Here is an 18,110-nt window from a genome sequence, read left to right as displayed (position 1 = left end):
CACGTACCTGGGCGCGTGTGCCTTGCATCTGAGCCTGAGTGTGTGTGCACAGTCTGTCTGCTTTGAGCTCTGTGTCCAGGTACCCCCCAGCCTGGTTGATTCTCCCCCATCACGTGGGCTCTTCGGCAGTGCTGAGCGCCCCCCAGCCCACCCCACCCTCCTAAGAGGCCGCCTCCTACCCCCAGGCTGACCCCCTGGGACCCACGTTCTAAACTATCATAAACTAGCAGACCCATCATTCTAAACGATCAGAAGACACACACCATCTTCAGAATTAGGCATCAGGTGTGATCCTATCTAACTGCCAAGAAAATTCATACGATTAAAACTTGTAAATAACATCAGAAAATGCTCCTGGAACTAGTTAGGGAAAAGTCTGACGATATGGAAGGAAGTCTGTGACAAGCTTAAACAGCGTATTAAAAAGCAAACATCACTTTGCGGACAAAGATCTGTATACTCAAAGCCATGGTTTTTCCAGTAGTCATGTATGGATGTGAGAGTTGGACCATCAAGAAAGCTGAGCACCGAAGAATGGATGCTTTTGAACTGTAGTGCTGGAGAAGACTCTTGACAGTCCCTTGGACTGCAAGGAGATCCAACCAGTCCATTCTAAAGGAGATCAGTCCTGGGTGTTCACTGGAAGGACTGATGCTAAAGCTGAAACTCCAATACTTTGGCCACCTGATACAAAGACCCGACTCACTGGAAAAGACTCGGATGCTTGGAAACACTGAATGCAGGAGGAGAAGGGAACGACAGAGGATGAGATGGCTGGATGGCATCACCGACTCGATGGACCTGAGTTTGAGTAAGCTCCGGGAGTCGGTGATGGACAGGGAGGCCTGGCGTGCTGCAGTCCACGGGGTCACGGAGAGCCGGACACGACTTGGCGGCTGAGCAACATTATGACGCAGTATGACTTAAAGACCGACAGTTTCACTTAACATTGCTTGCATTTAAACTGATATAAAATACTATAGAATAATCACCTTCACTGTGTTAGAAGATGGACGCTATTCCTATTTTTCCATATGAAAAATTAAACAAATAAATCAGTTCAGCCAGTCACTCAGTCTTGACTGACTCTTTGCGACCCCACGGACTGCACCACGCCAGGCCTCCCTGTCCATCAGCATCTCGCAGAGTTTACTCAAACTCAACATCCACTGAGTCGGTGATGCCATCAAACAAATACATAAATGTACAAAGTATACAAACAAATAATATATTTCAATGAACAAAAAAAGTCCACTCAAAATGGGAAGTTTCAACAGCTCTTCAACTCAGAAAACTGATGGCAGTCTAATGACTCTGAGAACACGAAGATGGGTGAGAAAAAGCAGAAAGCATCAAGGAAAAACAAAGAGCTTTTACTGAACCTCATCTTTCTCCAGATTGATTCTCGGTATTAAAAATCCCATTGAATAATTCTGAGCTTTCATTAAAACCTGGTAAGTCAAGTCAGCAAACTAAACATCAAATCCAAAACAAAACAAAACAAAACAATCTTTTTGCATACTGCTTTCCAGGACTGGAAAACTGGAATTCCCTTGCACAGAGCGTTCACTGTATGATCACGCCACCCCTGGAATGACCTCCTTTCAGCCGACACAGGGATCACCGAAGCCTGAAACACACATAAGGAACCACAGGAGCCCCAGGGTCTCACCGTTAGACTCAGGCTGATTGGGGTCTGGCTGAGGTTTTGACTTTGGTGAGTCGGGTGACGCTCCGCCACCTGCGAAAGAGGACAGTTGCACTTGTGAGCACTCTGAGGTCAAGAAAGCAGAACATGTGTTTGCATCTGTGGGTGCTGAGTCACTCAGTCGTGTCCGACTCTTCTGCGACCCTGTGGACTGTAGCCCCGCCAGGCTCCTCTGTCCAGGGGATTCTCCGGGCAAGAATACTGGAGTGGCTTGCCATGCCCTCCTCCAGGGGATCTTCCCGACCCGGAGATCAAACCCACGTCTCTTACGTCTGCTGACTTGGCAGGCAGGTTTGCTTTTTTTTTTTTTTTTTTTTACCACTAGCACGACCTTCGAAGCAGTTGCATACAGATAGTTAAGTGGGAAATGCAAGTGTGCCCTTTGTCACGGCCGGGGACACCTCGTCGTGCTGGGGATCCCCGTACACACAGCCACCTGTGGATTTCTGTCCGTCGGCATCCAGCCATCATCTTTCACTTCGTGTATCTCCCATAGAAAATAAAGCAGATGGCTGGGCCAGTTGCAGAACGTGTGGGGGTCCAGTGCGAAGTGAAAAATGCATTTTGCATGTCCTTGCTCCAGACTGTACCAGGAATTACCGTGAGAAATGAAAGCGTGGCCTCTGTTTGTTCAAACCAAAACGCAGGCCCTCGTGAGCGTGGGGTCCTGTGTGTTCACACATGCCTGTGAGGCCCAGCCCTACCAATGGTATTCAAAGTGCCTTATTCACCCCAAAGACTCTAAGAGTTCTAAAACAAAAGTAGGCGTACAGATAAAAGCCAAAAACTCAAGCACACAAACCATACACCTATTCCTCAGGGTTTCCTGGCGAAAACTAATTCGACGTCTTTAAGACAGACGCACTCCTTTGAAATGATAAATAATCAATTCAGACAGGTAGGACATTTAAGACAGCCTACTTACCATTTCCTCCACCATCAAGGGCATCGTTTAAATCCCAGTTCTCATTCTCTAAAGGAGAAAGATAGTGAATGAATACTGAAGTTCTGCGTGAAATCAAGACCAGAAATGACTTTCTATACAGACAGTATCGAGTATCAGTCTGACCAAAGACTCAATAGGAAAACCAAACTCCGACCGTTTTCACATTCTTCTTCTCGGGTCAAGAAGAAAAAATAAAAGGAAAAACTAAATCAAAATAATGAAAGCAACTTATAAATCCATTATGCCCCATGGGCCGAGTTGGAATTCCACATTCTGCCTGCACACAATTCTTTCCCATTGACTGTCCACCCTATAACCAACCCTCCCAAGTTGCCAACGACTTCCGCAATACAGATGTTACAATGTAAGCAGGATATCTGTGGCCAAATCTGGGCTAGTGCGCACTGAAAGAGGGATTCAACTGACCCAGCTGTGCTCCGTAAAAGGATGTTTTATGCCCATAAAATAAAAGACTCCTGATGGTTTCAGATGCTGCCTTCTTCAAGACTCTTTTTCGAGTCCCAGACACATCTGGGACAGCTTGTGCATCTACCCAACTTACTGAGTTATTATGAGATGCTAGTGGGGAAGTGTTCCTGCCCCAGGGAGCCCGTGATGATACAAATTCCATTGTTCAAATTATCCACCATCCTCTGGGCAAGCTGCCCGCAACAGAGAGGGGTTTCCAGGACTGGACCATGCAGAGTTTCAGTGGGAAACGGGGAATACGAAAAGAACACGTGGAGAAGGCTCTCTGGAATGTTGCCAGCAACAGCAGCAGACTTGATCGTCTTTCCATCGATGTGTATGCATGCTCGTGTCTGTGTACGGATGAGTGGCTCCTCTGTCTGTGGGATTCTCCACGCAAGAATACTAGAGTGGACTGCCACGCCCTCCTCCGGGGGATCGTGCCGACCCAGGAATGGAACCCAGGTCTCCCGCATTACAGGCAGATTCTTCACCATCGGAGCCACCAGGGAACCCCAGGAATACTGGAGGTGGGTAGCCTATCCCTTCTCTAGGGGATCTTTAAGATCCAGTAATCGAACTGGGGTCTCTTGCATTGCAGACAGATTCTTTACCAGCTGAGCTTCTAGGGAAGCCCATGTTTTCCCATATTGATTCTCTATATTTAAAATCTTACACTGTTTTTCTCGTTTTTATTTCCATTGCAATCTTGGAAGTAAAATCAGCAAACTACACATCAAATCCAAAAAAAGAAAAATCTTTTTGAATACTGCTTTCCAGGACTGGAAAACTGGAATTCCCTTGCACAGAGCGTTCACTGTAGGATCACGCTAACTCTGGAATGACCTCCTTTCAGCTGACACAGAGGTCACCGAACTCTGAAACACATACAGGAGCCACAGGAGCCCCACGGTCTTACCAGAAGTGCCAGGCTGCTTGGGCTTTGGCTGAGGTTTTGGCTTCGGTGGGTTGGGTGACACTCGGTCTGTGAAAGAGGACAGTTGCAGTTATGAGCACTTTGAGGTCAAAAAAACAGAACATGCGTTTGCACGAGTGGGTGCTAAGTCACTCCAGTCGTGTCCAACTCTCTGCGACCCCATGGACTGGGGCCCGCCAGGCTCCTCTGTCCGTGCGATTCTCCAGGCAAGGACCCTGGAGTAGGGTGCCACGCCCTCCTCCAGTGAATCTCCCAGACCCGGGGATCAAACCCCCGTCTCTTGTGTCTGCTGCACAGGCAGGCGGGTTCTTTACCACTAAGTACCATCTGGGAAGAACTCGCACACAGATGGTTAACTGGACTGTGGGAAATGGAAGTGTGCCCTTTGTCAGAGCCGGGGACACCTTGTCATGGCGGGGATACGTACGCGCAGCCAGCTGCGGATTTCTGTCCGTCAGCATCCAGCTGTAATACTTAACTTCCAGCAGCAAATAAAGGAGATGGCTGGGCCCACTACAGAATTTGTGGGGTCCAGTCCAAAGTGAGAATGCATTTTGCATGTCCTTGCTCAAACTATGCTACCATTTTCAGCGGCCACACAGCATTCGTTCGACCAAGGATCGAAGACCTACTCGGCGTGACCCCACGAACCCACGAGGCCAGCCCTGCCAAGGGTGTTTTCATTTTCTCTCATGTCACCTCAGACACCATCAGAGGTCTAAATCAAAAGAAGACACGCAGACAAAAGCCAAAAGCTCAAAACCAACAAACAACAACACCGTTTCCTTAGGCTTTTCCGGGTGCAAACCCATTTGATTTAGTTAGAAGAGAAAAAGCCTCCTTGAAATGATAAAATAACCAGGTTAGACCCACAGGAGATTAAAGACAAGACTACTTACCGTTTCCTCCACCACCAATGGCATCGTTTAAATCGAAGCCATCGTTCCCTAAAGGAGAAAAAAACTGTGTCAACAGAACTTAAAATGCATGAAATGAAGAGCAGAAAATGGCTTTCGACGCAGACAGTACAGAGTATCAGTCTGTATCAACCGCAATACCAAACTCCTGACCGTTTTCACACCCTTCTTCTCTTCAAGGAAAAGAACAAAAGGAAAGATCAAAATCATGAAGGGTATCTATAAATCAATTATGGCCCCCATGGACCGAGCTGGAATTCCGACTTCTGTCTGCAGACGATTCTTTCCCTGTCGACTGTCCACCCTGAAACCAACTCTCCCAAGATGCCCGTGACTTCGGCAACGTAGATGTTATAATACAACAGCAGAAACCTGTGGCCTGATTCGGGTTCACACCCAGTGAAAAAGTGATTCGGCTGACCCAGGCGTGCTCGATAAAATGATGTGACGTTTTAGAGGGTTGGAGATTTTAGAGGTGGCCTTCTCTGTCTTAAGGACTCAAGTCCCAGAGACACACCCAGGAGAGCTTCTGTGCCCACCCAACACAAGGTTCGGAGCCATCGTGAGTCATAAGTAGGAAACACCATCAACGTTCCAGGGAGCTCGTGATGGTACACATTTCTGCTGTTCAACAGTGACTCAGCCAGCGTGTTCTGCACACGCGGGTGGATCCAACTCAGTAATATGAGCAACGCTATCCTTTACTCAACAACACTTCCCTGGTAGCTCAGATGGTAAAGAAGTGGCCCACAATGCGGGAGACCCGGGTTCGATCCCTGGGTCAGGAAGATCCCCTGGAGAAGGCAATGGCAACCCGCTCCAGCATTCTTGCCTGGACAGTCCCACGGATGGAGGAGCCTGGCGGGCTACACAGTTCACGGGCTTGCAGAGAGCCAGACACGACGGAGCAACTAACACTTTCACCTTTTCAGGTGAGAAACCCAATAATTAAACTGAGCTATTATATATACATATATATATTAAAATAGGCGATAAGAGCTCGGTTAACTTAGGGCATTAATTGCATGCTGGGTGGCTAACTCCCAGTGAATCTATGCGTGCGTGCGTGCGTGCGTGTGTGCACTAAGTCACTTCAGTTGTGTCCACCTCCGTGCGACCCCATGGACTGTACCCTACCAGGCTCCTCTGTCCGTGGGATTCTCCAGGCAAGAATACTGGACTGGAGTCGGTTGCCATGCCCTCTACCATGGGATCTTCCCGACCCTTGGCTCGAACCTGCGTCTCTCACGTCTCCTGCATTGGCAGGCGGGTTCTTTACCACCAGCGCCACTTGGGAAGCCGCCCCCACACCCCACTGTATCTGATCCTTGCGCGGTTCTGTCATTGGCCTGAATCTTGAGATTTTTCCAGAAAGGGTGAGTGACATCAGGTATGCTCCTCGTGGACACTGAGATCTGACTCTGCTCACGGGTTAAAAGAGGGTCCCAGCTTCTAAAATTGCTCCTCCCAAGAGATGAGTATTGAAACCCAGTAAGAGACACTCGGCATAAAGAGACGCTTCCCACGGGACCCCCAGAGCACCTCGCCAAAGTGTCAGCGTCTGCTCGCTTACGGCCACTGCTGGACGTGAGACCTCACAGCATGGTTCAAATAAAAACCAGGCCGTATCCATTGCGGGCATCTAGCCGTCTGCATCTCCCCCAGATCCTGGCGAAAGTGGGGTGCACGACTGTGCTGTGTTTATGGACGCTGAGCACCTCTGCTTCTTACCGGGTGCCGGTTTTGGTGTAACAGTGGGTTTCTTGTCATCTGTGGAAGAGAAAAGACATTTCAGTCAGAAACCTGGCGGCTGGGAAACACACTCAGCCCTCCACGCACTCCTGTTTCCTTAAAAAGAGTCAGAGAGGGGGGTCTTCCCTTGGTGGATCCAGGGCTTAAGGATCCCCCTGCTAACGCAGGGGACACGGATTCAACCTCTGATCCGGGAAGATCCCACAAGGCCAGTAAGCCCACGCTCCCACAACTCTTGAATCAATTCAAGATCCAACTCTTGAATCCTGCATGGCCTAGAGCCCTTCCTCTGTAACAAGCGGAGCCTCCACAATGAGAAGCCCGTGTACCCCAATGAGAGAGTAACCCCCACTCGCCAAAACTAGAGAAAGTCCAGGCTCAGCCACAAGGACCCAGAGGAGCCAAATAAATACATTTAAGAGAAGGAAAAAAAAAAGAGTCAGAAAATGTCTGAAGCATCATGTTTTCCAGACAGCTCAGCCAGCGGCCAAGGAGTAAAAGAGGAAGCCCGGAGAACAGCTGTTTAGCAGCAGGACATGGGGCAGAGCTCGGGGCCTTTGCAGGAGCAGGGGAGCAGCCTTTAGCAACCCCTGGCTAAAAGGCTGTTCGGGTTTCTTAGGCGGAGCAATCTTTTGGCCACCTGGGACTCCCACCGAGGCTGACCCTCTGGGCACCAAGGCAGAGTGGAGCTGAGATCATCTGGACCATGGACACCTCCAGGGCATCTCTTCCCAGCAGCCAAGCAGGAGAAGGCTTCCACCATCAAGAATAAGACTATCCCCCCACCCACAACCATTGGCTTTTGGGAACGCTGCTGCTCTCGTGGGTTTCACTGAGGCCTCCGCATCGGACCCCAGGAGTTAAAAAAAGATGTCCTGGGATGGATCCTGGGCCCCCAAATTCAACCGGAGCCTCAGAATCTGACCTTTACAAACAGGGTCTTTGCAAGTAATGTTGGTGGTGGGGGGTGGTCACAGTGCGTTAGCACAGACCCTTATAGACGAGGGCCCTTATGAAAAGGAGACTGGGAGACACAGAGGTGCTGATGCCAAGTGGCCGCGTGGGAGGAGGCGGAGATGGTGAGATGCAGCCACAGGATGAGATATGGAGTCAGTGTGACCCTGGGGGAGCAGCCCACGGGGGACCAGCCCACGGGAGACCAGACCACAGAAGACCAGCTCACAAAAGTCCAGCCCACAAGAGACCAGGCCATGGGAAGCCACCAGGACAGATCAGCCTATAGGAGACCAGTTGATGGGAAATCAGCCCATGAGAAATCATCCCACAGAGGACCAGCCCCCAGGAAACCAGCCCACGGGAGACCAGCCCACAGGGAACCAGTCGCTGGAAAACCAGCCCACGAGGGACCAGTCCACAGGAAACCAGCCCACGGGGGACAAGCCCACAGAAAATCAGCCCACAAGGGACCAGCCCACAGGAGACCAGTCCACGGAAAACCAGCCTACGAAGGACAAGCCCACAGGAAACAGCCCACGGAAAACCAGCCCATGGGGGACCAGTCCACGGAAAACCAGCCCACAAGGGACAAGCCCACAGACCAGCCCACGGGGGTCCAGTCCACGGAAAACCAGCCCACGAGGGACCAGCCCCCAGGAGACCAGTCCACGGAAAACCAGCCCACAAAGGACAAGCCCACAGGAAACAAGCCCATGGAAAACCAGCCCATGAGGGACCAGTCCACAGGGAATCAGCCCACGGAAAACCAGCCCACGAGGGACCAGCCCCCAGGAAACCAGCCCACGGTGGGGCCAGTCCACGGAAAATCAGCCCACGAGGGATGAGCCCACCGGAGACCAGCCCATAGAAAACCAGCCCACGGGGGACCAGTCCACAGGGAATCAGCCCATGAGAGATCAGTCCACAGGAAATCAGCTCAGCGAGGACCAGCCCACGGGGGACCACCCACTTCTCCAAGCGCCTGGCAATCCTGTGTGGCCTCCTGACCTCCACGGAGTATGGAAGTTACTGCACCAAAAAAAGGATTAACGTATCCTGATGAGAGCATCTCCATTTTCCTCAACAATTGTGAGTCTGGTGATCGCCATTAAGACGTGTTTCAAAAGATTTACTATGTTCCAAGTCTATAAAATGCTTGCAATATTACTTACCATCAAGGGCGTGTGATAAATCGAAATCCTCTGGAAAAAAAAAAAAAAAAAAAGAGTCCAGTTAGTTACTAAAAATTAAATTGGGAATTTAAGAAAACAATAAAAAAAGGGGCATGGTTTTGGAAGGTGGATCACGTGTTGAGTTCTCTTTTGCAATATTCACCCTCAAGCCTAAAAGTAAGAACATGTCAGCTTATCTTTTAGACTGTCGACGATCTCAGTGTTTAGCAACAACTAAACTAGCAGGAAACCAGGATAATTCTGCACGTGAGTTATTCTAAAAAAAGCAGGTCTTTCGAAATCGACAAGGAACAACTTCCAGGACTGAGCTGGGTACCCATTCCCTTCTCCAGGGGGTTCTTCACGCCCCAGGGATCCAACCCGCGTCTCCTGCATTGGCAGGTGGATTCTTCACCATCTGAGTTACCGGAGAAGCCCAGTTTCCAACACACGACGGAGAAAACGTGGAGAGGAAAACCCTTCGAATAGCAACCTATCCATAACTAAACAACCCAAACGTACTTCCTGTAGAAACACCAGACGATCCAGGAAAGCATAACTTTTCCTTTTCTTTCTTAACTGCTGCCGAGAAGGCGGAAACTGCCTTTATTCCACGGTTCTTCGATCCAGTTGCTGACTGCTTTATTGAAACGACATCAATACTATTTCTATTCCCAATTAATGATGAATTGAAGAAAAGCAAAGGGAATTCTGCTGAGTGTCCGGTCAGCAGAAAGGAGAATGGTGGCCGACTAAAGGTCGCTCAGTCGTGTCCAACTCTTTGCGACCCCATGGACAGCAGCACGCCAGGCCTCCCTGTCCATCACCAACTGCCGGAGTTTACCCAACTCATGTCCATCGCGTCGGTGATGCCATCCAACCATCTCATCCTCCGTCGCCCCCTTCTCCTCCCGCCTTCAATCTTTCCCAGCATCAGGGTCTTTGCAAATGTGCGCAAATCAAAGATGACACGCAGCTCCCCCAACCTCAGGAACTGCCGGGCATCTAACAAGCTGCCTTCATCCCCGGGAAGCTCCAGATGGTCACGATATGCTCTGTCCTGCGGAATGTCACACAGAAAGACTAGAACCCCCTTCCTCTCTGTGTGTATGTGGACGGGCGTGCAGCTGTGTGTGTTGAGTGACTGAGTGTGTGTGTGTGTGTGTGTGTGTCTGTGCCCATTTACAGAGTGGCTTGGGCTTCCCTGGTGGCTCAGATGGTAAAGAATCTGCCTGCAATGCAGGAGACCTGGGTTCCATCCCTGTATCAGGAAGAGGGCATGGCAACACTCCAGTATTCTTGCCTGGAGAATCCCACGGACGGAGGAGCCTGGCGGGACTACAGTCCATGGGGTCGCGAAGAGTCAGACACGACTGAGCGACTTTCACTCACTTGGGACCCACAGGGGTTGGTGTGTAGGTGTGTGGTTTGGGCTGTTTGTGTGTGTGTATGCGTATAGGTATGTGTGCTTGCCTTGTGCGTGTGCCCAAGTGTGCGTCTAAGTGCAGTGTGGGTGTGTGGATGTGTGGTGTGTGTACAGGTGGGGTTTCCTATGCCGATGTGTGCAGTTTGGGTGTGTGCACATGTGCAAGTGTAGAGTTTGGGGCAGTGTGTCTCTGTGTGTGATTTTCCTTCCCATAAGAACAGGCAGGCAGATCCTATTTGTAAAAAAAGAACGCAATAATGCCATTTGCGGCCACATGAGTGGACTTGGAGACGATTATACTCAGTGAAGTCAGTCAGACAGAGAAAGCCAGATATCATGTATCACTGACGTGTAGGATGTAAAAAAATATTATACCAGTGAGGCTATTTATAAAACCAAAACAGGTTCAGAGACACAGAGAAGAAACTTGTGGTTCCCAAAAGGCAGAAGTGGTGATGGCGCAATGAATAAGGAGTTTAAGACTCAGACGCACACACGCCTACATCTGGGGCTTGCGAGGCGGCTCGGACAGTAAAGAACCCGTCTGCCAACGTAGGCGACACAGGCTCGATCCCTGGGTCGGGAAGACCCCCTTGGAGGAGGGCAGGGCGACCCACTCCAGTGTTCCTGCCTGGAGAATCCCACGGACAGAGGAGCCTGGCAGGGTTATAGTCCACGGGGTCGCAGAGAGCAGGACATGACTGAGCGACAGATGCATATGTGTGCATATGTGTGCTCTGCAGGTACACTCTCACGGGTGCGTATATGTGTGTGTCTGTGCCCGCGCGTGAATACGTATTGAACAAGTGCTGTGTGTGTGTGTGTGTGTGAATACGTATTGAACCAGTGCACGCGCCTTCTGTCTGAGTGGCTGTGCACACACTGCCTCCCTGCTTAGCGGTCCTCACTGCAGACTCTGGTACCCACCCAGCCGGGATGGTTCTCTACCCATCACCTGGGCAGCGTCTCCACACTGACCAGGGCCCCGCTCTCCCCAGAGGCTGCCTCCTGTGTCCCCACCCCGACTTCGAGAAGCTGACGGCTCCCCTGAGTGCCTCCCACCTCGGCGGGGAGTTGGGGGGGGTGCCCACACACAGACCCACCCCCAGCCCCACCCCAGCAGTCGTGGAGGTGGGGCGGACTGTCCACACGGCCAGAAGCTGAGTGCCCGCTGCAGACCTCGGAGGCAGAGACCTTCAAGGTGGTTCACTCGCTGCAGAGCGTGGCAGGACCCCAGCCCCTGGGCCGGAAGCCTTCGAAGCGTCTGTGGTTTGCAGGCGGTGCCCCCTCAAGCCTCCAGATATGCTGGAGGAGGGGACGGGGGGGGCACCCCATGACTCAGATGGGGCGAGGCAGGCCCCGGAGGGGACACGGGCCATGAATCATCACCCAGCATCCTCCCCATCGCGCTCGGCCAGCTGGTTTCCTTCCTTCCGTCATCCCATCCTCCCGAGACCCCGGGCGTCCCCAAGGCCTGCATGCTGGGCTCCTCATGGGGGGCACCACCTGGGGCTTCACCTGCCGCAAAAACCATGAGTCCGTGCCCCTAATAACCACTGAGCCTCCGGGTGCCCAGCACCGAGCTCGAGGCCATGGTCCAGCTTCTCTGGAGTCCCACCAGGGTGATACTTGGACACGCCCCAACGGGAGGACAGGAAGACCATAAACACCGAGTCACAGCAATGATCACTCTCCCCGTGGGTGCGGGACACCGAACCACCTCCATGGCAGCATCTCCTGGCTGTCCGAGGGACCCCTCTTAGAAAGCCCTTCTCTAGCACCATGGATGTCAAGTTTTGTTCTCCGGCGCTCAGCCCTCTTTCTGCATGGTGTAGACGCCGCGGGCGTGATTACAATGGATTATATCCATCAGTGGTTACAGAGGTGAAGCATAAGCTGGAGAGAAGTTTTGGGGGGGCAGGTGAGATCTCGGGGGAAGCCAGCATCAGCCTTCGCAGAGGCGGACAGGAAAGCTTGCTTCCTGCAGCCGGACAGAGTGCGCAGTCCACACCCCAGGCGACACTCACCTTCTTCCCCAGCACTGAGTCCCCTTATCTTGTAGGAATGCAGAGATGACAAGCCACGGCCTGGTGATAAGCTTATAAGGAGTCTGACTGATCTATTCACCTTATGTATAATCTATGTATCATTTATGTGTGATCATTCATCTAAGATCTATCCCCTGCAGAAGGGAAAAGCTACCCACTCCCAGGATTCTGGCCTGGGGAGTTCCTTGGACTGAAAAGTCCATGGGGGTCGCAAAGAGGCGGACACGACTGAGCGACTTTCACTTTCAAGATCTCAGTTTAGTTCTTTGCGACGCCATGGACGGCAGCACGCCAGGCCTCCCTGTCCATCACCAACTCCCGGAGTCTACTCAAACTCATGTCCATCGAGTCACAGATGCCATCCAGCTATCTCATCCTCTGTTGTCCCCTTCTTATCCCACCTTCAATCTTTCCCAGCATCAGGGTCTTTTCCAATGAGTCAACTCTTTGCATGAGGTGGCCAAAGTACTGGAGTTTCAGCTTTAGCATCAGTCGTTCCAAAAGAGACCCAGGGCTGATCTCCTTTAGAATGGACTGGTTGGATCTCCTTGCAGTCCAAGGGGCTCTCAAGAGTCTTCTCCAACACCACAGTTCAAAAGCATCAATTCTTCGGTGCTCAGCTTTCTCTATAGTCCAACTCTCACATCCATACATGACCACTGCACAACTTCAAGATCTATCCATCTATATTCATCCATCCATCCAACTGTCCAATCCTTACATCCATCCATCTAACTGCATAATCATTCCATCTACCGGCCTTATCTATTATCTATCATGTGTCTAGCTAGGCATGCATCCTGTCCATCATCTATAAATCTATAACCCATCGTCCATCCATCAATCATCAATCCCATCTACCAAGGGCTGGCTCAGTCCAGCCAGGCCCTGAGTGCTGTGCTAAGTCGTTCTAGTCGTGTCCAACTTTTTGCAACCCCGTGGACTGTAGCCCGCCAGGCTCCTCTGTCAATGGGGATTCTCCAGGCAAGAAGACTGGAGTGGGTTGCCACGCCCTCCTCCAGGGGATCTTCCTGACCCAGGGATTGAACCCGGGTCTCCCGCATTGCAGGCAGATTCTTTACCAGCTGAGCCACCAGGGAAGCCCCAATCAGGCCAGTGGTCCTTAACTCAGTCCTCAGCACAGTGGCAGGGGTGGGGTGGGGTCGGGGCTGCCCTCATGGGTCAGGCAAGCACCCCATCCCCGTGACCTCACCCCCTATGACCCTCCCGCCCAGTCTCAGATCCACCCAGGCCCTTTCTCTTCCTCCTACATCGTGTGACCCCTTGTTCGAGCACTGAAGCCTTCACCTCCCTGGCTCCCTTTGTCCAGCAAGGCTTCATTCTGTGCCCAAGATGAGGGCATCTTGATCCTCCATGGAGCACTGACCTCTAAGACAAGATAGCCGGCCACAGCAGATGGTGACGGGCAATACTGGAATTCTCGACCTGCAGAGAGAAATCTGCACACCTCCCCGCCCGCCCCAGAGGCAGCAGCATCTGCTTGCTGTCTGTCTATCCCTGATGAGGTTCACCGCGCCCTTGCGGTCACACCACCACGAGGCTTCTGGTCGGTTTGCAAAGGGGCAGAGTGCGATCAGACAAGGCTGGGGGTGGGGTGGGGGTGTGGGGTGTGGGTGGTGGGTGGGAGAAGGGGAGGGACGCTGAGAAAAAGAAGTGGTCACAATGTTCTGGCTACGCGGTCTGGGGATGACTAATACCTTCCAAGCTCTGGAATGCAACCCTCCTGACTTTAGCCGCGTGCTCAAGGAAGGGCGGTGAACAAGCGGAATTCACCCTAACTCTCTGCAGACACTGGAAAATCAGTGATTGACACGCGTATGTTCCTCCTGGCGGATTCTTCACCGTTCTGGGTCGGGTTTTTTTGTAGGTCTTTCCTCCCTCCTGTGGGTACTGCCCTACGGAAGTCCCTTTAGTATTTGCTGGAAAGCTGGTTTGCTGGTGTTAAACTCTTTTCAGTGTCTGCTTATCTGTAAACCTTTTGACTTCCCCGTCAACGTTGAATGAGATCCTTGCCAGGTAATCTTGGTTGTAGATTACTTTTTTTTACTTCAGTACTTTAAAGATATCCTGCCATTCCCTTCTGGCCTGCAGAGTTTCTGCTGAAAGATTAGCTGTTAGACAAACTCAGAGGTGGGATTCAAGAGTCAGGGGACATGTATGCCTGTGCGTGCTAAGTCGTGTCCGAATCTTTGTGACCCCACTGGACTGTAGCCCACCAGGCTCCTCTGTCCATGGGATGCTGCAGGCTAGGATACTGGAGTGGGTTGCCATCCCCTCCTCCAGGGGATCTTCCCCACCCAGGTACTGAACCCAGGTCTGTTAACATTTGGCAGGTGGGTTTGTTTTTTTTTTCACCACTAGCATCACCTGGGGAATCCCAGACACATGTACCCTTATGGGGATGACAGAGGATGAGATGGTTGGATGGCATCACTGATTCAATGGACATGAGTTTGGGTGAACTCCGGGAGTTGGTGATGGACAGGGAGGGCTGGCGTGCTGCAGTGCATGGGGTCGCAAAGAGTCGAACACGAATGAGCGACTGAACTGAAGTGATGGTTAATTCATGTTGCTGCATGACAGAAATCAAGCCAATATGTAAAGCAATCATCAATTAAAAATATATTTTTTTAAGTAATCTTTTTTTCCTCTCAAAAGCACCCTAAGGAGTCATTACTTGACTCTTTGAAAAGTCGCTGACGTCCTAACTGGCTCTTCTGGAAAATAAAGAGATTCTATCAAACAGTTTCACAGGCAGAACGCAAAGCGGAAAGAACAGAGGCTTCAGACTGGCAAACGCATGTCAAAGTCCCCAGCCTGCGACCCTCAGGAACAAACAGGTTTCACTAGGAAGCCAGGTCCACCCAGAGGCACGAACAGGCCTGAAACCACACCGGGGCTTACTTAGCAATGCGTGGGCAGAAGCAAGCTGCTGTTTGCTCCTCTGACTTGTTTGATGATTTTCTTCTTTGATTGCTCTCAACTCACAGCACATCGGAGGTCTCGAACCCCCCACCCCACCACCCCATGGAGAAACACTGGGGAATTAAAAAAAAAAAAAAGAGGAACTTTTTGGTTTCCTGTTTACAGGACTTTAAAAAAAATAATTTGAGTTAGCCAAACGGTGGGGGCACCCAGTCATTCTAAGACAAAGCTGAAACTCACACACCCATACGGCAACTCCCAAAACTGTTATACGAACTTGGCAAAGAATAAGAACAGGAAATTGAAAAAAAAACCAAAAGGAACTGCTGTTTCCCTACATGAAGAGATACAACTTCAGCTGTCAAAGGCAGGGGCAGACCTGGTTTTCCTGTGTTTTCCTTTACACTTATTTATTTATTTTAACAAATGAAGGGTTTGGGGCAATCCCGCTCCAACGCCACCAAATTTACAGGCTCTGTTTTCACCATAACTTGGGCTCACTTCCTGGCTGTGTGCCATATTTTGCTGATTCCTGCGACCTTTCAAACTTTTTCATTATGATTATATGTGCAGTCATGTCACCTGGTCCCCACCCTTCATAGAAAATAGATGGGGAAACAATGGAAAGAGTCAGAGACTTTCTCTTAGGTGCGGGGCGGAGGGGGGGGTGGGCTCCAAAATCACAGCAGACGGTGACTGCGGCCATGAAATTAAGAGACGCTTGCTTCTTGGAAGAAAAGCTGTGACCCACCTAGACAGCATATTAAAAAGCAGAGACATTACTTTGCCAACAAAGGTCCGTCTAGTCAAGGCTATGGTTTTTCCAGTGGGCATGTACGGATGTGAGAGTTGGACCATAAAGAATGCTGAGCGCCAAAGAAGTGATGCTTTTGAACTGTGGTGCTGGAGAAGACTCTTGAGAGTCCCTTGGACTGCAAGGACATCCAACCAGTCCATCCCAAAGGAGATGAGCCCTGGGTGTTCGATGGAAGGACTGATGCTGAAGCTGGAACTCCAGTACTTTGGCCACCTCATGCGAAGAGTTGACTCATTGGAAAAGACTCTGATGCTCGGAGGGATTGGGGGCAGGAGGAGAAGGGGACGACAGACGATGACATGGTTGGATGGCATCACCCACTCAATGGACATGAGCTTGAGCAAGCTCTGGGAGTTGGCGATGGACAGGGAGGCCTGGGGTGCCATGCTCCATGGGGTCGCAGCGAGTCAGACACAACAAACCATTTGCGTGTCCCGTACAACCAGGCCATTCTCCCAGGAGGACACGCGCATAAAAAACTACTCACAACTGTTGAGTGTGCTAGAAGCTTGTGTGTGTGTGTGTGTGTGTCTTTGTCCCATATGGTTTTAAGGGTGATTATAAATTAGGATTGGGACTTCCTTGGTGGTTCAGTGGTTAAGAATCCACCTGTCAATGCAGGAGAACAGAGGTTCGATCCCCTGTCCGGGAAGATCCCAAATGTGTCAGAGCAACCAAGTCCAGGCACTGCAGCTACCGAGCCTGGACTCCAGAGTCCGGGAGCCGCAGTCCGGGAAGCCCCATGCCCAGACCCGCTGCTCTGCAACTGGAGAGTAACCCACACTCGCCACATCAAGAGACAGACCCTTTGCAACAGTGCTCAGTCCTGTCTGACTCTTGGCGACCCTGTGGACTGCAGCCCCCCAGGCTCCTCTGTCCATGGGATTCTCCAGGCAAGAAGACTGGAGTGGGTTGCCATGCCCTTCTCCAGGGGATCTTCCCGACCCAGGGATCGAACCCAGGTCTCTTGCGTCTCTTGCACTGGTAGGTGGATTCTTTACGGCTGAGCCATCCGGGAAGTCTAACAAAGACCCAGTGCAGCCAAAAAGAAAATTAAAAAAAAAAAAAAAATCCACAAAGCTCCGTTGGAAACAGGTATAGACGTCTCTTCCCTCACTCTTTTCATTATGATTACACATGCAGTCATGGCATCCGGTCCCAACCCTTCCCAGCGAACAGATGGGGAAAAATGGAAACAGTGACAGACTTCGTTTTCTTGCGCTCCAAAATCACGGTGGACGGTGACTGCAGCCATGAAATTAAAAGACACTCGCTCCTTGGAAGAAAAGCTATGACCAACCTAGACAGCGTATTGAAAAGCAGAGACGTTACTTTGCCAACAAAGGTCTGTCTAGTCAAGGCCAAAGTCCTTTCTCTGCCCTTTTCAAAGGTGGGTAAATATTTTGCATGGCTAAAGGAACCTGTTTTGACAACCTGTACAGAAGGGATGACATTCACTTAGCTGCTTTTACTTTTTTTATATATATATATTTTTTTATTTGGCGACACCAGGTGCTTGCTGGGGCCCCCCGGTGACTCAGAGGGTAAAGACTTTGCCTGCAGTTCAGGAGACCCGGGTTTGATCCCTGGGTCTTCTTTGCAGCATGCGGAAATAATTCCCCGACTAGGAATCTAAACCAAGCCCTCTGTATTGGCAGCCCAAAGTCTTAGCCACTGGGCCACCAGGGAAGTCCATGAAGGGTTAGTTGCTCAGTCGTGTCCGACTCTTCTGTGACCCCATAAACTGTAGCCCTCCAGGTTCCTCCATCCATGTGATTCTCCAGGCAAGAATACTGGAGTGGGTTGCCATGCCCTCCTCCAGGGGATCTATCTGGCCCAGGAATCGAACCCGGGTCTCCTGCATTGGCAGGCAGATGGACTCTTTACCATCTGAGCCCCTAGGGAAGCCTGTTATATACCCACAAAAGGACTTCCGGAGATCCATAAACACACAATGCCTTATTAATCATAAGAATTGGTGCAGGAAGACTTGCCTGGCCGTCTGGGGGGTTAAGA

The 18,110-nt window shown here is 51.0% G+C and overlaps 1 protein-coding gene across 2 annotated transcripts in view; it reads right to left on the bottom strand.

Moving 5' to 3' along the window:
* Nucleotides 1-18,110, bottom strand: part of CD99 (CD99 molecule (Xg blood group)) — a 30,293-nt gene that overhangs the window by 9,899 nt on the left and 2,284 nt on the right. For both annotated transcript variants that reach the window (XM_027533050.1, XM_027533051.1), the window contains exons 2-7: nucleotides 8,858-8,887; nucleotides 6,708-6,746; nucleotides 4,959-5,006; nucleotides 4,042-4,107; nucleotides 2,634-2,681; nucleotides 1,673-1,741 (exon numbers count right to left, since the gene is read on the bottom strand). In XM_027533050.1, coding sequence (XP_027388851.1) covers nucleotides 1,673-1,741; nucleotides 2,634-2,681; nucleotides 4,042-4,107; nucleotides 4,959-5,006; nucleotides 6,708-6,746; nucleotides 8,858-8,887 — 300 coding nt within the window. The remainder of the gene's footprint in view (nucleotides 1-1,672; nucleotides 1,742-2,633; nucleotides 2,682-4,041; nucleotides 4,108-4,958; nucleotides 5,007-6,707; nucleotides 6,747-8,857; nucleotides 8,888-18,110) is intronic.

The sequence above is a fragment of the Bos indicus x Bos taurus genome, chromosome X, assembly GCF_003369695.1.
Source record: "Bos indicus x Bos taurus breed Angus x Brahman F1 hybrid chromosome X, Bos_hybrid_MaternalHap_v2.0, whole genome shotgun sequence".
Classification (NCBI taxonomy): Eukaryota; Metazoa; Chordata; class Mammalia; order Artiodactyla; family Bovidae; genus Bos; species Bos indicus x Bos taurus.
The sequence above is the reverse complement of the archived record's forward strand: the minus strand, read 5'-3'. Positions and strand labels throughout refer to the sequence as shown.